General features: G+C 54.2%; 1 protein-coding gene across 2 annotated transcripts in view; it reads right to left on the bottom strand.

Annotated features, from left to right (window-relative positions):
* Positions 1-25554, bottom strand: part of LRP5 (LDL receptor related protein 5) — a 135465-nt gene that overhangs the window by 79258 nt on the left and 30653 nt on the right. For both annotated transcript variants that reach the window (XM_039471336.2, XM_010351921.3), the window contains exons 2-5: positions 21977-22373; positions 13325-13522; positions 7018-7214; positions 4762-4893 (exon numbers count right to left, since the gene is read on the bottom strand). In XM_039471336.2, the coding sequence (XP_039327270.1) occupies positions 4762-4893; positions 7018-7214; positions 13325-13522; positions 21977-22373 (924 nt within the window). The remainder of the gene's footprint in view (positions 1-4761; positions 4894-7017; positions 7215-13324; positions 13523-21976; positions 22374-25554) is intronic.

The raw sequence follows: 25554 nt of genomic DNA, 5'->3' as shown, positions 1-25554 counted from the left end.
CCACCTGTCAGGCACCCGCACGTCTCCGTCTACCCATGGATAAGCAATGGCCCTTTGCAAGCCAGGGTAGCCTGGGCAAGGTATTTGGGGGGTCTCCAGGCTTGTCCAGCTGTACAACTTCACTGAACCATGACTCTAGATTTTATCAGGGCCCACACCCGTTCCTGGAATGCTGATGCATGAGGGAGCCACACAGGGACCGTTAACAAAAGCTCCCTGTGTGAGATCCCCTGTCAGGGCAAGGCGCCTAACAGGCATGAATGCATGATCTGCCTGTCGGGGGGCTGTGTCCATCCCCACTCCTTCCACACCCAGACTTGCTTTGATATTCTAAGAGCATTTCCAGCATGCCCACTGCTCTCCCAGGGCAGACATCCCAAGCTGATGCAACACAGCGTTTAGGCAGACATCACCAATCGATGGCAGTAACAGACACCAGGACCTGTTCCCTCTAACTCCAGGGCTCAGGACCCAAGCCAGCTCTTACCTGTCCACCCCCAACCCACAGCAGTGAGACTCAGAAATGGCAAAAACTCAGAACAGAAACAACCCGTAGAGGGAGGACAGCTAAAAGACATGTCTTGATAAAATATCCTTCAGGCACTAGGCCGGGTGTGGTGGCTTACACCTGTGATTCCAGCACTTTGGGAGACTGAGGCAGGTGGACACCTGAGGTTAGAAGTTCAAGATCAGCCTAGCCAACACGGTGAAACCCCATCTCTACTAAACATACAAAAATTAGCTGGGAGTGGTGGTGGACACCTGTAATCCCAGCTTCTTGGAAAGCTGAGGCAGGAGAATCGCTTGAATCTGGGAGGTGGAGGCTGTAGGGAGCCACTGCACTCCAGCATGGGCGACAGAGCAAGACTTCATCTCAAAAAAAAAAGTTCTTCAGACACTACAACTCACGTCTTTGATACATAACGTCCTGTAATCGCAAATGCTTCCGCAATGCATAAAGTGAAATAAACAGCAGGAAGCCTATGGTTCAATTGCGTGCATAGACACACGGTCACAAACAGAAAAAATGCAGCGAGGGCTGGGGAACAAAAAAAACACAGGAGAAGATAAAACGTGGAGACAGACACACCAAAGGAATAAGAGAACACCTCCAGACGTCCCTTCAGCTTCCCAAACACACAGAGCAGCGCCCGTTACAGAATCTGTGGGGACCGCTACAAAACAGAGCCCCTGATTACTCAAAAGGTAGGGATTTCAGGCCAGTGACAACAGAGCTCACCTCATGTGACGACACAGGTCACACACCCCGTGAGGTCGGTCCCAACACTGACATGTGTTCATGTCAGTGTTCATGTTCATGTTCAAGCTCCTGCTTCAGAGCCACCGCACGTGCTGTTCCTTCTCGCCTTTCCGTCTTTTAGTCCTTCAGGTCTCAGGCCTCCGAAGAGAGATCTCTGAACTGCCAGCTCCGGCAGCCAGGTCCCCAGCACAGGAGTCTCCAGCTCGGCCGCTGCTGTGTCCACACTCAATCCAGGTCTCACCTGACTCTGTCCGTCTGTGTGCCAGCTTGCTTCCTGACACAGCCCCCACCACACGGACGCCCTGGGGCAGGGGAACCAGGCCCGTCTCATTAACTGCTTTCTTCTAGAATATTTTCTGGAATATTTGTGGGTATTGGGAAATGTATATGCTCCACCTTTTTCAGATTGGCCAGGATGAGCTGTCTGGTTTTTTGTTTTGTTTTGTTTTGTTTTTGAGACAGGATCTCACTCCGTCGCCCAGGCTGGAGTGCAGTGGTGCAATCTCGGCTCACCCCAACCTCTGCCTTCCAGGTTCAAGCAATTCTCCTGCCTCAGTCTCCTGAGTAGCTGGGATGACAGGCACATCAAGCCTGACTAATTTTTGTATTTTCAGTAGAGACGGGGTTTCACCATGTTGGGCAGGCTGGTCTTGAACTCCTGACCTCAAATGATCCACCCACCTAGACCTCCCAAAATGCTGGGATTACAGGCGTGAGCCACCGTGCCCGGCCGGAGCTGCCTGTTTTAAACCTGTGCCACGTTCCAGTGATGCTCTCTCTCCTCCGTCCCCCAGGCCTGACTGTGGTGGCCGCTCCCTGCCATCATGCACCTGTATGTCCCCTCTCTTTTCCCTTTCCACCAGGACTTCGACTAACACAGTGCAGAATGCTCCGAAACTGCGTTCAGCCTCTTCTCACCAACAGACAGACAGGAAGGACAGAAGACAGACTGAGAAGGCCAAGATTCCCGGGCAGCCGGCAGGCCAAGCATCCTTCTCCGCTGAGGCTGAGCAGCCGAGGCACCCCTCCTCCAGGGAGCGGGCAGGTCCTGGGCAGTCTGTGAGGGAGCCCAGGGCCTTGCCCCACCAGGGCCCAGGAATGGGGCAGCAGCACATCCATGTCGCTGGAAGCCAGGCCTCATCTGCTAGAACCTACCATGCCACCTGCTGTGAGCCACCCCAGGCCGGTGACTTGCCCTCAACCTCCTCTGTAAACCAGGGGCTCACCCAGCCTGGTTGCTGGCAACAGACGCTCAGTGCCACAAAGGAAAATCAGCACTGAGACACAGGATTTTTCAGCAACACATTTTTTTTTTTTCGCTCTCCATTGCTTTTATCTGTTTAGCAAAGTTTCAAGTTATTAGCCAATCGGGTTTTAGTTTAGATTGTGAGGTCTGGCTCCAGCCAATGGAGATCAGACACAGCAGTAAGGACGACCCCAAAAGCATAAGAAATAAATGTGTCTGCTTTCCTTTGTTCATTGTACTCTCGTGGCAAGATTACTTCCTGCAGCCCAGGAAGTAAAAATGGTGTTGCTGAGAGATCCTTTGTCTCAGTGCTAATTTTTCTTTGCAGCACCCAGCATCTATTTCCAACACTGGTCAAGCCACTCCTCCCCCTCAAGGGTCTTCACCGACCCTTAACCTGCTTGGTCCAAACCCCTGCTGTTACCAGGTCACTCACGACGCAGCTCATCTGGACTCTTTCCCTGGGTCCAGTTTCTCTCTCAGCATAGCCCTTGAGGCCGAGGTGCACCGTAAACAGCGAGGGGCCCCAGAGGTGATGGAGAAGCCGATGTCCAGGACACTTGCCCTTTCTTTTTTTTTTTTTTTTTTTTTTATTTGAGACAGAATCTCCCTCTGATGCCAGGCTGGAATACAGTGGCGCAATCTTGGCTCACTGCAACTTTCACCTCCCGGGTTCAAGCAATTCTCCTGCCTCAGTCTCCCAAGTAGCTGGGATTCTAGGTACATGCCACCACGGCCCAGCTAATTTTTGTATTTTAAGTAGAGATGGGGTTTCTCCATGTTGGCCAGGATGGTCTTGATCTCTTGACCTCGTGATCCGCCCGCCTCGGCCTCCCAAAGTGCTGGGATGACACGTGAGTCACCGCGCCCGGCCACAAGCACCCTTTCTAATGCACCGACTCCCTTGTGGACTCACTTGTGCTGTCTCCCCCACCCACCCAGCCCCAGAGCACGAGCGTCAGGGGCCAGGGATTCTGTCTGTACCGTAGGGTCCCCAGGGCCTCGGAGCAATGCCAGCACAAAAGTGCTCAACCAACACCTGCTGAACAAGTAAACGGACGGACGAATGAATGAATGAATGAGCAAACGTGAATGAATGGGGTGCTGTCTAGAGCCGTGAGGACTAGGCCACCCAAGTCCCAATTTCTCAAGTTCCCCCTCTCCCCACTTGGGAAAACAAGGCCTTGGTGGGGGAGACTCTCCAGCCATCCCCTGCAGTAGACGGCACAGTGGACAGACCCTTCGATGAAACAGCCATGTCTTCCTGAAAGATGCTCTGCTCTCGGAAAGAGAAAGAAAAACACGAACCTGGAAAGTCCTCACCAAAGGCAGGATCCCTGCCAGGGAGCAGAGAAAAGACCCACCACGGACACCATGACCACACACACTTCCTGGCTACGGAACACAAATACATACCATAGCCATGGGGAGCAGAGGGACCAGGAAGCTGTCCCAGAGTCAGGACCCCCACTGTGTGCTCAGACAGCAGTGGGAGTAGGGAGGAGGTTTCTCCACACACTGGACGCCAGGGGAGTCCATCTAGGGGCCCCACACCAAGACTCTGCCCCTTAGGACTGTCCCTGAGTTGGAAGTCAGCCCACCTGGAAGCCCCCACCCTCACTTTCATCTCCGGGAGTGGGACACCGGCACAGGGAGCAGGCCCCGACCCCCACCACCTTCTTCAACCTACAGAAACAGGGAGGACGGGTCCCAGGGATGGTGCTTTCCGACATCTCTTGTTACCCCTGCTCTCACGAGGCTCCAGGGTCGGCCCCAGACCGGCTACCCCCAGGCCCCGGAGCATCCCTGAAGGTGAGCTGCATCCTGAACATATGTGATTTCCCAAAGGGCCCACCCCAAACCTGACACCTGGAAGGAAAGATCCTCAGCAGGTGCCACAGAGGAGAAGAGCCCTGCCTCACTGCAACGGCCCCGGGAAGCGCCCAGTGCCCGACACCAAGGCAGAGAGTAAAAAAGTGGGAAAATATCTGGGGCAAAAAAAAAAAAAAGAAAACAGGATTGACCTCCTGGGCTCAAGTGAGCCTCCCAAATCAGCTTCCCGAGTAGCTGGGACCACAGATTTGAAGCACCACGCCCGCTGGGGAATCATTTTGAAAGGGTTTGTAGATGTTTCTTCTGGGGCACCCCGGCTGGCCACAGCCCGTGTACTCAGACAGCAGTGGGAGCGAGGAGGCCCCACCTGCCCGCTCGTCCGCGCGCCCCCGGCCCGCGCGCCCCCGGCCCACGACCTCACCTGCCTTACACGTCCTGCCATTGTCCTGCAGCTGCACGCCCGTGGGGCAGGCGCATGTGTAGAAAGGCTCCACTGGGGACAGCAGGCACAGGTGGGAGCAGCCACCATTGTCCTCCTCGCAGCGAGTGTGGACTGGGAAAACCAGGACAGAGTGAAAGAAGGTTCCAGAAGAGGATCATCACTTGTTTCTGAATGAGTCACACCCTGCCTCCCTGTCCCCCGTGACAGACCCAGTGTATCCCTCTGCCCAAGCCTCAGGTGGCATCAAGGACCTCCTGCAAGCACTGCTCCACCTGCCTCATCTCTGGTCCCTCAACATCAGGCCCTCAGCCCGGCCAGATGGCCTGCAATCTCCCAAAAACCAGCCGTGGCCTTCCTGGCCACCATCACACCCAGATGTCACCTGCCCATGGAGTAGCATCCTCCCCACCTGCTCCCTCCCACCAAGCTCCTATGACTAGAAAACCTTCCCCAGCTCCTCGGGGCCCTAAAAGGACACCCCTCTGCAAAGCCTGCCCCCACACTCCAACGGCACAGGTGAGGACCTGCCTGCGTGGTAGTGACGGGAACCCACGGATGCTGGGCTCCTGGACAAAAGGCTTGTCTTGGCTTTGTGCCAGGTGTGGCCCTGGCAGCTTCCACAGGACAGTCCTTGCCAGGAAGGCCAAGCTTGTCACTCTCCCGATCCCTTCCATGACCAACAGCAATTGAACAGAACTCAGTAACTGCTTCCAGCATCTCATTCTATTCAGGAAAAAGCTGGGGTGTAGCAGCCCCAAAATATTGAGTTAACTGGAACAGCAAACTCACCAAATTGATCCTCTCCCTCCCTCACACTGCCCCAAGCGTAGATGGGTTTTGTGATCATGACTTTCTCACCAGGAAACAGCTACAGAAAGCCCCACCCTCCAGGGTCCTGCTCTGGGAACAGCTGCCACCCCTGGGATCCACCTTTAAATTCAAAGTCCAAACTTCCTATAATGGCTTGGCTAGAAACCTCCATCCCTGGTCCCTGTGGGGGTGGGCAACTGTCCCCAGAGCCGTAGCCCCACTGTCACAGAAGCTGGTACATTTCACCATCAGGGGCCTCTGTCATAACCCTGTGTAGTCCCCAGGCTGAGAACTGCTGACTTTGAGCTGGTTATTCACGGATAAAAATTCAAATTCCAGGGCCAAGCATGGCGGCTCACACCTGTGACGTAGCACTTTGGGAGGTAAAGGTGTGAGGATCACTGGAGCCCAGGAGTTTGAGACCAGCCTGGGCAATGTGGCAAGATCTCGTCTCTATTAAAAATGGATATACGGGCCGGGCGCGGTGGCTCAAGCCTGTAATCCCAGCACTTTGGGAGGCCGAGGCGGGTGGATCACGAGGTCAAGAGATCGAGACCATCCTGGTCAACATGGTGAAACCCTGTCTCTACTAAAAATACAAAAAATTAGCTGGGCATGGTGGTGCGTGCCTGTAATCCCAGCTACTCAGGAGGCTGAGGCAGGAGAATTGCCTGAACCCAGGAGGCGGAGGTTGCGGTGAGCCGAGATCGCGCCATTGCACTCCAGCCTGGGTAACAAGAGCGAAACTCCGTCTCAAAAAAAAAAAAAAAAAATGGATATACATATACATATATTTATTTATTTATTTTTATTTTATTTATTTATTTTTTTGAGACAGAGTCTCCCTCTGTCACCCAAGCTGGAGTGCAATGTTGTGATCTCGGCTCACTGCAACCTCCGCCTCCTGAGTATCTGGGATTACAGGCGCATGCCACCACGCCCGGCTAATTTTTGTTTTGTTTTGTTTTGTATTTTTAGTAGAGACAGGGTTTCTCAGTGTTGGTCAGGTTGGTCTGGAACTCCTGACCTTATGATCCTCCTGCCTCAGCCTCCCAAAGTGCTGGAATTATAAGTGTGAGCCACTGTGCCCGGCCACACACATATATACATACACTTTTAATATGCACATGCACACACGCACGCACACACACACACACACGTATATATGCAACTTCTGGGCCTTGAAAACAAGGCAGCCTCCCTTGGGAACCCCCTTGCCACTGCTGAGCCTGGAAGAGGCTCGGGCCCTCTGCAGACCCTCACCGCCCCCAGCCAGCCACACACTCTGCACATCCCTCCCTTCACTGCAGCAGAGTCCCCTTTAGAGGGGGGCCCCCCAGAGCATGGGCTTCTGCAGGGAGGGGACACCCGCCCCCATTCGACCCACCAATCCCCCGACGCCTCCATACCGCAGCCAGCACTCACAGAAAGGCTGCCGCTCCTGGCTCAGCACCTGGATGTCCATGGGTGAGTAGAGGGCGCTCAGGATCTCCTTCCTCTTCCCCCCAGTGCGCTTGTTGCAGGCATGAATGGAGCGGGTCTGCCAGTCTGTCCAGTACAGAGTGTCCCCGGAGAGCGTCAGGGCGAAGGGGTGCGTCAGGCTGCCCTCCACCACCTTCTGCCTGCAGTCAGGGAGGTGGGGTGGGGGAGCCATCAGGAGGGTCCCCTGACAGTCATTCCTGCTGACCCATTTACTTTCTTTCTTTCTTTTTTTTTTTGAGATGGAGTCTTGCTTGGTCTGTCGCCCCGGCTGGAGTGCAGTGATACGATCTCGGCTCACTGCAACCTCCACCTCCCAGGTTCAAGCAATTCTCCTGCCTCAGCCTCCTGGGTAGCTGAGATTACAGATGCCCACCACCACCACCCACTGATTTTTGTATTTTTAGTAGAGACAGGGTTTCACTATGTTGGCCAGGCTAGTCTCTAACTCCTGAGGTGATCTGCCCGCCTCGGCCTCCCAAAGTGCTGGGATTACAGGCGTGAGCCACCACACCCGGCCTCTCATTTACTTTCAATCAGACAGGAAAGGCCAGGTCAAGAGCCCCAGGAGTTGGCACCCTCTGATGTCTCTCCCGGCATGCACAGGGCACCTCCCAAACCCAGTTTGTGACTGTGATACAGGGGATCCCCTACATCAAAGTCTCCCCCAGGGAAGAAGGAGGCAGCCACACCCGGTGAAAAGGACACCTCTCCTGCCCAAGGCTTTAACCTCTGAATACAAATCAGGCCACCTGCACTCGCTCCTTCTTACAATGCTCATAATTTATATTTTCAGAGTAAATTAAACTTGGCATCAACACGAGTAACAGTTATTCTTTTCTAGGTGCTTACAGTGCCCAGCAAATGAGGACTCGGGTGTAATGAGAGTGTGAACAGTGAACACTGGTAACAGGATCGTACTGTGGCGAGGTTAATAATGTGTAGTTTTATTTGCTTAATGACCCTCTCCCCGTGACAGGCTCCCTGAGGGTGGGCCTGGAGGCAGAGGGTCCCCGCCACGTCCCCAGCCTTCAGCACAGCTGCCAGAAAAAGGTAACCCTCATGAAGTGGCACAGGGAAGAAGGAAGCTGTGGGTTCGTGCTCTGAAGATCCGCCGCCTCTTTTGTCCGTTTTTGTTGATGCTGCTTTTTAAGAAAATTTTTGAAGTGAAATTCACAGGACATAAAATTAACTCTTGTGTTTTGTTTTGTTTTGTTTTGTTTTTTTTGAGATGAGGTCTCACTCCGTCACTCAGGTTGGAGTGCTGTGGTGTGATCTCGGCTTCCAGCAACCTCTGCCTCCCAGGCTCAAGCAATTCTCCCACCTCAGCCTCCAGAGTAGCTGGGACCACAGGTGTGTACCACCCCTGCCTTCAGCTAACGTTTGGGAGGTATTTTTTCAGTAGAGACAGGGTTTCACCATGTTGGCCAGGCTGTTCTCAAACTCCTGAGCTCAGGCGATCCACCCACCTCAGCCTCCCAAAATGTTGGGATTACAGGCGTGAGCCTCCGCGCCCAGCCTAAATTTACCATTTTAAAGTGAATAATTCAGTGCTATCTAGTGGATTCCCAAGGCTGTGCAACCTCCATTCTATCTAGTTCCAAAGCACTTCCACTGCCCCCGAGGACAGCTCCAAACCCATCAGCAGTCACTCCCAGTCCCCGCGCCCAGCCCCAGCCGGGCCAACACTGATCTGCTCCCTAGGGATTTATCGACACACATTCTGAACACTTCACATAAATGGAATCACAATCTGCGCCCTTTGATGTCTGCCTTCTTTGACTCAGCACCATGTTCTGAGGTTCATCCATGCTGTAGTGTGTCAGCGCTTCATTCTGTTTCGGGGTGAACCATATTCCAGCGTACAAACGGAACACAGTCTGTGCACCATTCACCCGCTGGGAGACCTTTGGGTCATTTCCACCTTCGGCTGTTGTGAGCAGTGCTGCTACGGACACTCCTGTCCAGTCACATTGTGTGTGAACACCTGTTTTCCATTCTTACAGTATATAGCTAAGGGCGGAATGGCTGGGTCATATGTAAATCAATATTTACACCCTAAGAAATCACCAAACTGGTTCCCACAATGTCGCCTTTTTTGTTTGTTTTCTGGACAGGATCTTGCTCTGTTGCCCAGGCTGGAGTGCAGTGGCATGATCACAGCTCACTGCAGCCTCAACCTTCTAAGCTCAAGCGATCCTTTTGCCTCCGCCTGCTGAGTAGCTGGGAACACAGCTGTGCCCCACCACAGCCAGCTAATTTTTTATTTTTAACTGTTTAACTTTATTTCATTTTATTTTGAGATGAAGCTTTGCTCCTGTCACCCAGGCTGGAGTGCAATGGTGGGATCTTGGCTCACTGAAACCTTCACCTCCCATGTTTAAGCAGTTCTACTGCTTCAGCTTCACAAGCACCTGGGATTACAGCTAATTTTTGTATTTTCAGTGGAGATGGGGTTTCCCCATGTTGGCCAGGCAGATCTTGAACTGACCTGACCTCAGGTGATCCACCCACCTCAGCCTCCCAAAGTGCTGGGATTACAGGCGTGAGCCCGCGCCTGGCCTAATTTTTATTTTTAGTCGATGGGGTCTTTCTTTGTTGTCAGGCTGGTCCGGAACTCCTGGCCTCAAATGATCCTCTCACCTCAGCCTTCCAAAGCACTGGGATTATAGGCGTGAGCCATCATATCCAGCCACTTTGCCATTTTTTGATGAGGGAAGCCAGAGGCCCATCACTCCCGGTCTCAGTCAGAAGCACTGAGGGAAGGTCAGCCTCGGCCCTTGCCCCAGCCACAGTCACAGATAAGGGGGCCTGCACAGGTCTGTGTGGCTCCAGAGCTCATCCCCCCACACATGATGCTTCCATGTGAATAGCCTGGGTACATCCATGAAAAGTGATGGTGCTGCAGAGGCAGAAGAATCCCAAGGGGAGGCAGGTAGGAGAATGGATCTTGGGGCTACAGACTCTAGGTTCCAACCCTGGCTCTAACTAGCTGTGTGGCTTTGGCCAAATTCACGTGCCTCTCTGTGCACAGGGGATCAGCAAACACAGGCCAGGCACAGTGACTTGCACCTGTAACCCCAGTGCTTTGAGAGGCCGAGGTAGACGCATGGCTTGAGCTCAGGAGTTTGAGACCAGCCTGGGCAACATGGTGAAACCCAGTCTCTATAAACAAATACCAAAAAAAATTAGCCAGGCATGACGGTGCGTGCCTGTGGTCTCAGCGACTTGGGAGACTGGGGTGGGAGGACCACTTGAGCCCAAGAAGTCAAAGCTGGGGCTGGGCGCAGTGGTTCACACCTGTAATTGCAGCACTTTGGGAGGCTGAGGTGGGCAAATCACTTTTTGGTGAGGAGTTCGAGACCGGCCTGGCCAACATGGTAAAACCCCATCTTGATTTAAAAAATACAAAAATTTGCTGGGCGTGGTGGCGGGCACCTGTAATCCCAGCTACTTGGGAGGCTGAGGCAGAAGAATCGCTGGAACCCAGGAGGCAGAGGTTGCAGTGAGCTGAGATCATGCCACTGTACTCCAGCCTGGGGGACAGAGCAAGAGCAAGACTCCAGCTCAAAAACAATAACAAACAAACAAACAAACAAAAAGAGGTCGAGGCTACGGTGAACCATGATTGCACCAGTGCACCTGAGCCTGGATGACAAAGCGAGACCCTGTCTCAAAAAAATAAAAATATAAATAAAAATAAAACATAACAGCAAACATTTCATAGCGTAGATGTGAGCATTAAATGGACTGAGAAACAGCGCTACGAAACTGTTCACCGCCGCCACCGCCGCCACCTCCGCCACCTCCACCACCACCATTAGCATGAGCCACCATCCTCACTGTCCCCCGGCACTGTCCTTTGATCAGAGCACTCTCAGCTGCAGCTTTTTTTTTTTTTTTTTTTGAGATGGAGTCTTGCTCTGTCGCCAGGCTGGAGTGCAATGGCGCGACCTCAGCTCACTGCAACCTCCGCCTCCTGGTTTCAAGCGATTCTTCCGCCTCAGCCTCCCGAGTAGCTGGGATTACAGGCACGCGCCACCATGCCCAGCTAATCTTTTGTATTGTTGACCAGGATGGTCTCGATTTCTTGACCTCGTGATCCACCCACCGCAGCCTCCCAAAGTGCTGGAATTACAGGCTTGAGCCACCGCGTCCGGCCTCAGCTGCAGCCTTTCTATCCTCTAATCCATACTTCGCAACTGTAAGACCACTTAGCTCCCAAGAACCACAGTCTGCAGGGTGGCCACATTCCCAAATCTCAAACCAGACCCAGCCGGTCTGCACTTCCATGGATAATGGGTGTTTTCAAATCAGCCCAAAAGAGATGTGTGGCTCAACATAAGAGGAACAGGAGACACAGAGGCCTCTCGCCATGTGGATGAGCTTGGAAGCGGATCTCTCGGCTGTGCTAGAACCTTCAGAAGACTGAGGCCCCAGCTAGGAGCTTAAGTGTACCCTGAAGTCACACCCTGAGCCAGAACCACCCAGCTAATCCACTCCTCACTGCTGACCCCTCCCTGTAAAAAAAACCTGTTTGCTGTTTCAGGCTGCTAAGTTGTGGGCTATTTTGTTACACAGCAATGGCTAACTAACACATGAGGCCTGGCGAGCGTGCAGCAAAGCTGCCCATGCCCGCCAGTCTGTTTATGTGGGCGTCAGCCTGTGTTTGTAGAAATCCAGCCACTGAGTCCTCCCATGTAGTCACTGTTGCCCTCTGCATTGACACTGGCCACACCGACCCCTTCCCCCCACCTCAGCCCTTGCCCCAGCCACAGTTACAGATAAGGGGTCTTGCTTTGTTATCAGCCACCCCCACCCCACCTCCACCCCCACCCCCACCCCCACCCCCGCTCCTGGGCCAGGAGTTCCACTAGTGCTAGAATGGGATCTGCTGTCCCAGGAGAATCCCTGAGACCTGGCACAGAGCCAGCAGCAGGTACTACTTGGTCAGTGAATAAACTGCTGAACTGCCCTCACCTGTCCATGAAGGGATGTTTCCCTAAAGCGTAATTAAGTAGCAGGCTGTGAAGCTACGGTGACCAGAGGCTCTAAAAGCAGTTACCCAACAAGGTGAAAACCCTTCCTGCTCATTCATTTGGGCCTTTTTATTGAGCACCTACTACACGGAAGGCCCCCCTGGTCAGACTGGGGAATGTAGCAGTAACTGAGACAGCTTCTGCCACCACTGCCCTCAGGATGCCGGAGCTGGGGTGGGGCCAGGGTGGGGGAAGTGCATGTCACAGGGTTACTGTTCACAACCCTGTCAGGCCACAAGTCCCTGCACCCCCAATTCCAAAATCCAAAACACTCTGCAGATGGAAAGCTTTTGTTGCTTATTTGATGACAAAACCTCATTTGGTTCATGGGCCGGGTGCGGTGGCTCGCACCTGTAATCCCAGCACTCTGGGAGCCCAGGGGGAGGATTGCTTGAGCTTAGGAGTTTGAGACCAGCCTGAGCAACATCTGAGACCCCATCCCTACCAAAAATACAAAAACTGGCCGGGTGTGGTGGTGCACTCCTGTAGTCCCAGCTACTCGGGAGGCTGAGGCAGGAGGATTGCTTGAGCCTGGGAGGTGGAGGCTGCAGTGAGCAGAGACTGTGCCACTGCACTCCAGCCTGGGTGAAAGAGTGAGACTCTGTCTCAAAAAAAAAAAAAATATTACAAAGAAAAACCAACTGTGCCTGGGTGTGGGCTACAGATAAGTCTTTTCTGCCCTACTTAGAATAAACATGCCACATTTGCCACAGAAATATTCAGGTACAGGCCGGTGGCTCACACCCAGAATCCCAGCACTTTGGGAGGCTGAGGTGGGTGGATCACAAGGTCAGGAGTTCGAGACCAGCCTGACCAACATGGTGAAACCCCGACTCTACTAAAAAGACAAAAATTAGGCAGGCATGGTGGCGCACACCTGTAGTCCCGGCTACTCAGGAGGCTGAGGCAGGAGAACTGCTTGAACCTGGGAAGCGGAGGTTGCAGTGAGCTGAGATTGCGCCACTGCACTCCAGCCTGCATGACAGAGCAAGACTCTGTCTCCAAAAAAAACAAAAGAAATATTCGGGTGCTGGGGCAAGTGCTGCCCAGACCCTGAGGCTGTTCCAGGTTCTGAGAAGTCCGGCATTCCTCAGGTCTACAGAGTTTCAGAGAAGAGTCTACAGGCCTGAGTTAAGATGGAATGTCTTCAAAAGCCCTGGGGACAGCTGGGGGCAAAGCGGAAGGGGGTGCCCCGGGACTGGGCAGGTACTTACCGGAACGAGCCATCCAGGTTGGCGCGGTGGATGAAGCTGAGCTTGGCGTCAGCCCAGTAGAGCTTCTGCTCCTCCAGGTCGATGGTCAACCCATTGGGCCAGTAAATGTCCGAGTCCACAATGATATTCCGGGTGCTGCCGTCCATCCCCGCCCGCTCGATCCGGGGCATCTCACCCCAGTCTGTCCAGTACATGTACCTGTGAGGGGGCAGAGCAAGAGGAGAAGCAGCTAACACAGATCTGTTTTTTGTTTCTGTCTACAGACGCAGACATGAAACAACAGACAGTGAAGCTGCCCTCAAATCTCACCCATCAGAATTAACCAACAGGTGGGCTTTCAGGTGTGACTGCCTTATGTTGGGCAATCCAAATATACCATATCTGACTTGCTCTCGGTTAACAGTGAATTCTGGGCACCTTCCCTTCTTGATGATAGAAAGATTCCTTGTTCTTTTGATGACTGCATAGTGTACTGTTCTATGAGTTCTTTACATAACTGCAGGTTATTTCTGATTTTTTTTTTTTTTGCTACCATGAAAATGCTGTAAATGAACCTCTAACAGGCAATTCAAAACATGCAGGATGGAATATTATTTAGTGCTAAAAATAAATGAGCTATCAAGCCAGGAAAAGACATGGAGGAAACTTAAATGCATATGAGAAGGTGAAAGAAACCAATCTGAAAAGGCTACATACTGTATGAGTCCAACTCCACAACATTCTGGAAAAAATGAACATACAGGCTGGGCGCGGTGGCTTATGCTGTAATCCCAGCACTTTGGGAGGCCGAGGTAGGTGGATCGCTTGAGGCCATGAGTTCAAGACCAGCCTGGCCAACATGGTGAAACCCCATCTCTACTAAAAATACAAAAATTAGCCGGATATGGTGGCACGTGCCTGTAATCCCAGCTATTCGGGAGGCTAGGATTACAGAGGCAGAGGTTACAGTGAGCCAAGATTGTGCCACTGCACTCCATTCTGGGCGACAGAGCAAGACTCTGTCTCTTAAAAAAAAAAAAAAAAAAAAAAAGCAAATATACACAGTCAAGCATCAGTATCAGTGGCAGCGATGGCCAGAGGGTGGGCTGCAGGAGAGGGATGAGTGGATAAGAGCACAGAAAACCAGGGCAGTGGAACTATCCTGTATGACGTAGAATGGAGGGTGCACGTCCTCACTCATCTGTCTAAACCCACAGAATGTACAAGCCAAAGGCGAACCCCCATGTAAACATGGATTTTGGGAGATGGTGCCCCAGCCAGCTTTCCTCAGCTGTAACAGACGTACCACCCTACATAGGAGGCTGACAGCTGGGGAGGCTGTGCGGGTGTGGGGACAGGGATGATGTGCAGGAACTCGGTACTTTCTGCTGAATATTGCTGTGAACCTAAAACTGTTTGAAAAAATTAAGTCTTTTTAAAAACAACAAAACATGGCCAGGAACAGTGGCTCACGCCTGTAATTCCAGTACTTTGGGAGGCTAAGGCGGGTGGGTCACTCAAGTGCCATCCTGGGCAACATGGCAAAATCCCGTCTCTGCAAAAAATTAAAATAAAAGTTAGCTGGGCATGGTGGCACATACTTGCAGTCCCAACTCCTCAAGAGGCTGACGTGGGAGGATCCCTTGAGCCCTGGGAGGTCAAGGCTGCAGTGAGCTGGGACCACACCACTGTGCTCCAGCCTGGATGACAGAGTGAGACCCTGCCACACACAAAAAAAGAATAAAACCCAAGGGTGGGATGGACCCTGAACCAGCAGCAGCCGCCATTCCTGGGTAGGTCTGTGGGCGATGTGGCTTTGCTTCTCCATGCTCCAAAGAGACAAGCATCACCCATCCAGCAGAAACAGCCACATCGTCAGGGCGCCCTTACTTGATCTCTGGCCAATGAACCAAGACAAAGTGAGCAGAGATGATGTGCCCGACACCAGGTCTAGGATGGCAGGTCCCACCCCCGCCAGTGCCCAGTATGCCCCATCTGAAGGTGACCACAGGGTGTGTGCCCAGAGGCTGGGCGTGGCTCTCAGCAACCAGAGGGGAACCACACCAGCTTGGAGAACTCAGTTCTCATCCCAGCCGGCTGGGATGAGCAACGGGACACAAGGGCTGGCAGACCTATTGCATTATGTCGACCCTTCTCAGCAGAGAAAGGGGACGATGCCCAGAATATCCTCTGAGGAGCCTCCTCCCACTCTCGGTCCATGTAAAATGGTGCTGAGTCCCTCACCCCTTCTTCCCGGGGTGGGCGGCAAACCCCCTTCCCCTCGACCATAGCTACTGATTTAGAAACAGGCAGCTCGCCTGAGCCAGTCATGAGAGTGACCCCAGGACACAGGGAGAACAAGCCTCGCTTTGCCTTCCAGGGGTTTCCATCCCGAAGAAGAGTGAAATGACAGATGGGCAGCAGCCTCCTCCCCTACCATGGTGCTCTGCGGCCTTGGGAGGCTCAGGTGCACCGAGGGGCCATGCTTCCCAGAGTTATGTCATTCCCAAGCGAGTACCATCTCCACCTTCCAGAGGGGCTGTGACAACATCAACAAGAATGAGGCACAGGAGTCTCAAACCAAACGCACCCTCTTCCCTGCAGAAGCCAACCGTGCCCAGCTGCCATCACCAAGCCCTGCTACCCCCGCCCTGCGGGGACAGGAGAAGAGGAGCGTCACATGGAACAGCTCTCCAAACAGACCCTTCAAGCAGCTGTCTCCTGTGCATCTAGTGAGAACTCGACCGACACTGGGAAGGTGGGAATTGCTATTCCCATTAGACTGATGAGAAAACTGAGGCCCCGGAAGGCTGGCCTGTCCCAGGTTACAGGCGCTGAGCCGCAGCTCTGGGAACACATCGTGTGTCTGCTGAGGGCCCGAGCCCAGCCTCATATGACTCACCCTTCACCAGCAAAGCCCGGGTGTGGGTGAACTTTTCCTGGCAGCCTGGGACTCCGAGGTGCTGGCAGCCAGCCCAGTGAAGGCTCCCATGTGCCTGGGGCAGGCGCCTTATTTTACCTGCATGTCCCCCACCCCTCGGAGCCTGGGCAGAGCCCAGACCCCCTACCACCTCCTGAGAAGGTTATCGGGGGCATCAGTTTGGAGTGGGGGGGGATCCACACAGGCCTCCCCAAAACGCTCCACTGTGGCTCATGGAAAAGGCTGGAAAACGTGCAGGAGCAGGGCCTCCGCATGGAGCATAATTCACATTCCTTCCCCGAGTTTCATAACAGAGGCCGCTGGTTTCCTTAAATGGGGAATTTGCAAGCCTGTCGGTGACCAGAGACTGGCTGGCGTGGACGTGCTCTTGCAAAGTCTCAAACGCTACCGCAAGCCCAGCCGAATTCCACGGAGGAAAATCGACTTCCGAAGAAAAGGGCTGCAGCATGGCCTTCCAGCAGAGCCAGCTGCGGTTGTGGTTGTGTTATTTTAGGGAAGGGCCATTTTGCATTTTAAAGAGGGGGTTGGGTTTCACCCTGGCTTTAATTTCAGACCCGGGGGCCACTGCAGCCCCTCGCTGGGGCCTCCTCCCATGCTGGGCGTGTGTCTTTCTCAGGGGCCAGAGGATCGTCCCCAGAGCCCAGTCTGCCACCCACGTGAGCACCCTGGAGCTGGGAGGGACGTGGCTTCCCCCAACCCTGCCTGGATGTCTGCACCGGGCCACCTGCATTGCTGAAACCGCAACCCAGTGGAGTCTCAGAGGGGCCCTCCTGGCTTTGGGGCTCTTGGTCAAGAAAATAGTCACATGCACACTGAGGTAGACGCTCAGACCCAGAGACCATGACTGATGATGGCCAGGGCAGGGACCCCTCCTCTGAGGAAGGACCCTGGTGCAGGACAGCGCTGTGGGAGGGCACAGGAGATGACAAGGGCTCCGGCATGGCCAGGAGGAAGGCCAAGATGCTCCTTGCAACCCTGCACCCTTGGCCAGGGTGGAGGACAAACCCGCCCCTCCTCTGTCCCCACTCTCAGGACAGCAGTCCTGCCCCGGGACTCAGCACCCACACTGATGCCTGCGGACCACTATTCAAACCAGTATTTGGCACGCAGGGGGTGCCGCCCCCAGGTGCTGTGACAGGCTGGAGTCCTCTCCCTCCCCGGCAACACGAAGCCTAAGGAGAGGTAGGACCACCGCCGGCGTCATCAGCATCATTGCATCTGATGAATGGGAGCCTGTATCCCACTGTTTTCACTCTCTCATTCATCAGGCAAAGGACGGGGGCAAAGGGAGGGTGTGGGGAGAGGCCCCAGGAATCAACACCAAGGTCAAATTTAAGCCAGGGGCCGGGGTGGGCGTGAACAGACACAGGTGTCTTCCTGGGGAAGGCTTCTGGGAGAGAATTCAGAGGCAAGCAGGGAAAGAAACCATTCCAAATAGTCAGGAAAAGCCAGAGCCAAACAGGGAAGGTCACCTCCCAGAGATGCTGCAGGCAAAGCCAGCCCAGATCTGCGCACAGGGACGACTGCTCCCAACCAAGAGCCAAGCACCTCCCAACCAAGCACCTCCCAACCAAATACCTCCCAACCAAGCACCAAGCACCTCCCAATCAAATACCTCCCAACCAAGCACCTAGCACCTGTCAACTGGACACCAACTACTCCCAACCAAGTGCCAAGCGCCTCCCAATGAAGTACCAATTACCTCCCAATCAAGCATCTAGCACCTCCCAATGAGCAACATGCACCTCCCAGCAGAGCACAGAGCACCTAGCACCTCGCACCTCTCAACCCAGCACCGAGCACCTCCCAACCAACGTGGCGAAAGCCATGAGGAAGTGAGAAGAAGAAAGTGGGTGGGCACGGAGACCGTACTTCTGGTGCTGAGGGAAGGGCGTTTCCACTGTCACGACAGCGAACGCTTGTTGAACCCGCAAACCGTTCTTGGTGTTTTCCACATGACACGCAGCACGGTCACGCCTCCGTACAGACAGGGACACCGAGGCACAGAGGGACACCGAGGCACAGAGCAGCACTGGGCCATCCTTGACCATCTTTCTATCGAACCCACATGCAGAGTGCCAGCAAATCCAGCTGGCTTTACCTTCAGAACAGATCCCAAATCTCGTCACTCCTCACCTTCGGAAGTGAGGGCTCCCCGCTGATGTCAGGATCCTGGCAATAACCGTGGACAGGGCTCCCGCCGCCACCCCGCCCACCCCATGGCTCACTCTCGCTCCAGCCACTGCGGGGGATGCCCTCAAGCATGAGTCGGACCTGCTGCATCCTCTCCCCACACCTTGGGCCCCATTCCCCCTACATTCTGCTACAGCCCCTCAAACAGGCCCAGCCCCAAAGTACCCCCGGGACTTCACACTGGCTATTCCCTCTGCCGGACCATGCTTCCCCACACAGCCACACGGTTCTCAGCCTCATCTGCGTCCGGTCTCGGCTCAAAAGTCACCAAGAAGCCTTCCCAGCACCGGAGCTCCGACAGAAGCCCCTCACCACAGCCCCCAGGCACTGCTTTCTCCCCACACATGCGACCCTCTCGAACACTATTCACTTAACATCTCCTCCCATCCACTGAAAGGGCCAGACACTGGGCTGTGCCCGCCGCGTGGGGAGCACGACTGAGGCACAAGGGCTCATAAATGCAGGTGGATGCCTGTGGAAGGTGAGGGAGCTGCAGCGACCCAGGCTGGGAGGGAAGGCAAGGATGTCCCAGCAACAGGACAGCCACGGCAGCTGCTGGGGAGCAACTGCAGGCCTGCTTCAGGCGACGGCTCTCAGCAGGCTGCTGTCTTCAGCCTCTCCCACCATGGCAAATGCCCCCCTCCTAGCCAGAGTGTCTGCTACACCAGCCGACCTTTCCAGAAAAGTCAGTAACCCCACAGCTCCTGGAGCCACAGTGCAGACGGAGAGGTCTGAGAGGGCGACGGTTCACCAGGCGGAACAGAGGCTGCCCCCCAGGTCAGCTGGCTCCCGGGCAGCTGCAGGTGGCCAGCCCACTCAACGTGCAGCAAGAGCAAGAGAGGGGCTCTGGTGATGAGTGGCTGCCCAGCATTGGTGCCCCTGGGAGACCGGGAGCACTTCTCAGGTGGTGGGGACACGAAGCTGCTCCGGCCTGACCTCAGGGACTCAAAATACTTGGGCCATAAATTCCACTGCATCCCCGCCTGCTGGTACCCCATACTTCCAGGTGGCCTGGTTCAGATGCAGACCCTCCCTCGCACATACACATGCACAATCAATGACATGCACACACATAAGAATACCTGCTCACAGGCATGCACACACACACACAGGCATACACCCTCCCATTCCCACACTCAGTTGCTCAGACACACACACACCTGGCTTTCACACAAACCCGCCGAGCTCTGAAAGGCTCCAGCCCCTCCCGTACATCAGAAGCCAGTTCAGGGCTTCCTAAGTCACCATGCAGAGCAAAGAGGTGAACTCAGCCACTATGGCACTCTGCTTCCCGAGCCCCCAAACACCAGCCTTGGTGAGGACAGACCCTCACCCCACACCCTCAATCCCACGGCCCTGGTCAGGCCCAGATGAGGGGGTTCCACAGGGGCTGGCAACTGGCCCCTCCCAGCCCAGCTCCTGCAGCCAGCGCCATGGGAGACACGGGGAGGTGACTGCAAAGGGCAATAGCAAGTCGGTGACCCCAGCACTAGAGCGCAGGGGTCTTCGGTCCTACTTCAGAGATTGGACAGTGTCCCACAGGGCACAGCCAAGGGAAGGGTTCCCAGAGCGCTGACTTCAGGGAGGAGGGCAGGCGGGCTCCTGTGGCAGGTACGGGTGCATGACCACCCACTTCTGGACTTTCTAACTTAGAAGATCTAGGTCAGGCTGGGGGCAGTGACTCATGTCTGTAATCTCAGCACTTTGGGAGGCCAAGGCGGGTAGATCACTTGCGGTCAGGAGTTTGAGACCAGCCTGGCCAACATGGTGAAACCCCGTCTCTACTAAAAATACAAAAATTAGCCGGCTGTGGGGGCACATGTCTGTAATCCCAGATACTGGGGGCAGGGTGCTGAGGTAGGAGAATCGCTTGAATGCTTGAACCTGGGAGGTGGAGGCTGCAATGAGCTGAGATCGCACCACTGCACTGCAGCCTGGACAACAAGAGCAAGACTCTGTCTCAAAAAACAAAAAAAAGATCTAGGCCGGCCCCTCATGCAGTGACGTCGAGGCTGGAAGTGCTGAGAGGCTGTGGTGACACTGAATGAACTAACAGGCAAAGGGCTTCCAACAGAGCCTAGAGGGTAAAAAAGAGGCTGCTGTGTTCTAGTTAAGACATCTGCCAACCAGCTCTGACACTGACCAGCACGAAATCTCACAGGTGCAACCAGGGCCAGGGCTCAGCACAGCCCAGGTAAGGGTGTGAGTCCAGCCCCCAGAGGCACTCCCGGGCTGCACGAGGAGGGACAAGGGGCATCCAAGCAAACCGTTCCCTCTGCTCGTTAGTGTGGGGTGAGCCTGGCCCAGCTGGCCAGTGGAGCTGGGCTGCCCCACCTCACACTCTCCACCCCAGACTGCGACTCCAAGGAGCTTCTTAGCTTTCCTGCCACTCACCGTCTCCCAGCCTGGGATCACGGCCAGGCCCTGAGCCTTAAAGGGCCCAGGTGAACTCAGCCAGACCAGGTACAGAGGAGGACACAGGACAGCTTCCAGAACGAACCCAAGAACACTCCCAACAGGTTCTGCTTCCAGACCAGGAGCCGCACTTTTTCAGCCAATGCAGATGGAAAGCCGGGAAAGGAGCAATTCCGCCTGCCTGAGAGGCCGCACTTCCCAGGCTGCCCGCCACACACACCGCAGATGTGTTTAACCATTCGAACCCACGGCCAACCACATCAGTTGCCTCACATAAGCAAGTTTAAAAAGAAACCTAACTATGGGCCGGGCACAGTGGCTCACGCCTGTAATCCCAGCACTTTGAGAGGCCAAGGCGGCCAGATCACCCAAGGTCAGGAGTTCGAGACCAGCCTGGCCAACATGGCAAAACTCCATCTCTACCAACAATACAAAAAGTAGCCGGGGGTGGTGGTGGGCACCTGTGGTCCCAGCTACTTGGGAGGCTGAGGCAGGAGAACTGCTTGAACCCAGGAGGCGGAGGTTGCAGCGAGCTGAGATCATGGAGTGCAGTACTCCAGCCTGGGTGACTGGCGGATGGAAACTCTGTCTCAATGAAAAAAAGAAAAAGAAAAAAATGTAACTATGGAATCTCAAAAAGTAACTCTCTCAACAACAACAAATCCTGAAAGCTGAGCTCTTCTTTTTTTTTTTTTTGAGACAGGGTCTCCTCACTTTGTTGCCCAGGCTGGAGTGCAGTGGTGGGGTCACAGCTCATTGTAGCCTTGATCTCCCGGGCTCAAAGGATTCTGCTACCTCAGCTTCCCAAGGAGCTGGGATCACAGGTGCGCACCACCAAGCCCGGCTAATTTTCGTGTTTTTTTTTTGTTTTGTTTTGTTTTTTTGTAGAAATGGGGTCTCGCCATGTTGCCCACGCTGGTCTCGAACTCCTGGACTCCAGTAGTCTGCCCGCCTTGGCCTCCCAGAGTGCTGGGATTACAGGAGTCAGCCACTGCACCCTACCTGAGCTCATTTTAAGAGTCACATCTTTTTTCTGAAGAAGAACTTGGGCTCACATAAATTTGAGAGAGGAACAGTGACACTCCCCGCCCCCTGGACCCAGGGGGAGTCGCAGCAAGGTTTACCCGTGAGCAGGGTTCAAGGCGATGGCCCTCGGCTGGTCAAGGTCCTGCCAGAAGAGGACCTTCCGAGACGTGCCATTGAGGTTGGCCACCTCGATGCGGTTGGTCTCCGAGTCCGTCCAGTACAGCTTCTTGCCCACCCAGTCGCAGGCCAGGCCATCGGGCGAGACGAGGCCAGAGATGACCACGTTCTGGACGGCGACACCCGTGTGGTTCAGGTAAGTCTGCTTGATGGCCTCCTCGCTCACGTCTGTCCAGTACACGGCTCCCTTGGAGAACTGGAAGTCCACTGCGGCCGCATCCTCCAGGCCGCTGACCACCACGGTGGTCTCCAGCTTGACTCTGCCAGCGTCCACCAGCCGTACGTCCCGGCGGTTAGCAAACAGCAGGAGTGGCGAGGCTGTGGGGCAGAAGCAAACCGTGAGGGCCACTGGCTGAGCCGGCAGAACACACACAGTCCCGGGATGGGGCGCTATGCCCAGAGCACTCCTGGTACCACCCCCGCCACCCACCCATGCCTAAGACCCCAAGGCGCTGTCAGGAAGCTGCCTGGGCAGCCCTGGCCCACACCATTCAGAGGGTCCTGCCACGCAGCAGCAAACAGCCTTCTTACCGCACTCAGTGACAGCAACTGTTTGTTTAGAAACTGCTATATCTGTCCCCTCAGGTGCAGGTGACCGTTCCTGCCATGGCCGCCACCTCCCACATTGTCCTCCAGAGGCTGCAGGGGGCCCTGCCCTGTTGTGCAGAGAAGCCACACCCTCTTTGTTGGTCTGACACCGGGAAGGGGGACGTGAAGGCACAGTCCTGGCCATGCTGCCCACTACAGACCCAGCCACACTTTTTGAGGAGTTCAGAGCCCAGGCTAGACAGAGCCTCAAGATTGCTTTACAAGTCTTTGACCAGTGTCCAAGCTCAGGCCCCTCTCCTTGGACTGCGGACTCAGCTTCTAGCCCACCCCAGTGTTCCATTATTTCTCCCACCCTGATTCTATACATTCCTACAATGAACACATTTAAAGAGTCACTCTGGAATGCCACCCCTTGGCTCGGACCCCTTCAGCAGCTCCCTATGCCAGTGCCGGGCAGAACAAGGTCAGACTCCCCAGCCTGGCCTCCAAGGCCTTGGCCTCTGGCTTCGCCTACGCGTCTCTCCACCCCCCCACTCCAAGCATTCCTGATCTGCCTGCAGCTGCGCTGGCCCCTCACCGCCTTCCACCCCGCCCCCCACCCGGCCCTCAGCTCTTCTGCCTGTGCAATAGGCCTCGTCTCACAGACTAGGGTCTCATTCCCACAACGGGCCAAACGAGAATCAGAAGAGGCCTCGAGGCCACCGCCCTACCAGACGCTTCAGACATCACCCCAGGAGGGCCCAGCAACCCCCAACGCAGACTCAGAGGGACTAAGAAGCCACACGAGGTATGAACACAAAATGTGGACACCAGGAGGTAAAGACCTCCAGGGAGCAGCATGAGTCCATGTCTGCTGCCAGCAGGGCTAGGCGGGGCTGGCCACAAACACCCGCAAAAAGCAGCTGAAGCCTTGGCTCGAAACAGCCGACATTCCTCATGGAAACTGCAGAGCCCGGGGTCCTCCTGTGCAGATGGGGGAGCCCAGCCAACCCCTCACTCCCACCTTCGCCAAGAAAGAGAAAGCCAAAACAAACTGAACTCAGGCAATGACAATCACAGAACTGAGTCCTGTATTTAGTTCAGTCAGTTTCATTTCAGCAGGGGAAAGATTTGCAGCCTCCATGAGGGTCCCTGGGAGTACCCAGGACCAAAGCATGGCCAGGAGACCCCGGGGCGGGGCGGTAGATGGTTGTGAGCACGGGCCCCACTGCCAAGACCAGCACCAGCTCAAATCCTGCCCCACCCTCCCTTTACCAGGGGATATGCTCTGCAGGACGGGAGGACACGGCAGATCTGAGGCCATGGAAACCACAGCGGGGACTCCGCCACCCCACCCCCCATGCTGTCGTCACCTTAGGTCTACTGTTCTTTGTGGCAGTAAGGGACGTCGTGAAAACCCAGCAACAGGAAGGCACAGGCAACAAATAAAGACAAACTGGACTTCATGGGAAGTTAAAGATTTTGTGCATCTAAACACACTATCAAGAGGGTAAAAAGGCAACCCACAGAATGACAGAAAATACTTCCAAATCGTAGCTCTACTAAGAGATTAATATCCATGAAGTAGGGAGAACTCCTAAAACTCAACAATGAGAAAACAGCCAACCCAACTCAAAAATGGGCAAACACCTTGAACAGACATTTCTCCAAAGACAACACATAAATGGCCAATAAACACATCAAAACAGGCTTAGCATTCCCTTAATCATCAGGGAAATGCAAATCAAAACTATGATAAGATACCACCTTGCACTGCTTAGGATGTCTACTACTAAAAAAAAAAAAAAAAAAGAAAACGTTGGTGAGACACGGAGCAACTGGAACCCTCGTGCATCGTCAGCAAAAACCTAAAATAGTGCAGCTACTATGGAAAACAGCATGGCAGTTCCCCAAAAACGTCAACACAGAATTACCACATGACCCAAAAATTCCACTTCAGGGTATATACCCAAAAGATTTGAAAACAGGGACACGATCAGATATCTGTACATCTTCAATCATGGCACCGTCCTTCCCAACAGCTAAAACATGGAAGCAGCCAGGCACGGTGGCTCACACCTATGATTCCAGCACTTTGGGAGGCTGAGGTAGGTGGATCACCTGAGGTCAGGAGGTGGAAACCAGCCTGGCCAACATGGTGAAACCCTGTCTCTACTAAAAATACAAAAATTAGTGAACGATGGTGGCAGGCACCTGTAATCCCAGCTAACTTGGGAGGCTGAGGCAGTAGAGTCACTTGAACCTGGGAGGCAAAGGTTATAGTTAGCCAAGATTGCGCCATTGCACTCCAGCCTGGGCAACAAGAGCGAAACTCCATATAAAACAAATAAAAACAAACAAACAAAAAAAACAAGGAAACAACCCAAGTGTCTGCTGAGGGATGAAAAGCGAGGCAAATGTGCTCCATGTACAAGTATTATTCAATCTTAAAAAGGAAAAAGATTCTGGCCAGGCACAGTGGCCCATGCCTATAATCCCAGCACTTCTGGAGGCAGAGGCTGGTGGATCACCTGAGATCAGGAATTCAAGACCAGCCTGGACAACATAAGGAAATCCCGTCTCTACTAAAAATACAAAAATTAGCCAGGTGTGGTAGTGGGCACCCGTAATCCCTGTAATCCTGAGTAGGCTGAGGCAGGAGAATCAGTTGAACCCAAGAGATGGAGGCTGCAGCAAGCTGAGATCACGCCACTGCACTCCAGCCTGGGTGACAGAGTGAGACTCCGTCTCCAAAAAAAAAAAAAAAAAAAAAAAAAAAAACTGGACATTCTGACCTCTCACAAGAGGAAATGGCCACAGCTAAGGCATTTATCCTCAAATCTCACCCCCAGCCTACCCCAAACAGGTCCAAACAGATAATGAAGAAAATCAGGGTCAGGCCGGGCGCGGTGGCTCAGGCCTGTAATCCCAGCACTTTGGGAGGCTGAAGTGGGTGGATCACGAGGTCAAG

The sequence above is a fragment of the Saimiri boliviensis genome, chromosome 6 (assembly GCF_048565385.1).
Source record: "Saimiri boliviensis isolate mSaiBol1 chromosome 6, mSaiBol1.pri, whole genome shotgun sequence".
NCBI lineage: Eukaryota > Metazoa > Chordata > Mammalia > Primates > Cebidae > Saimiri > Saimiri boliviensis.
This window is presented reverse-complemented; position numbering and strand designations above follow the sequence as displayed.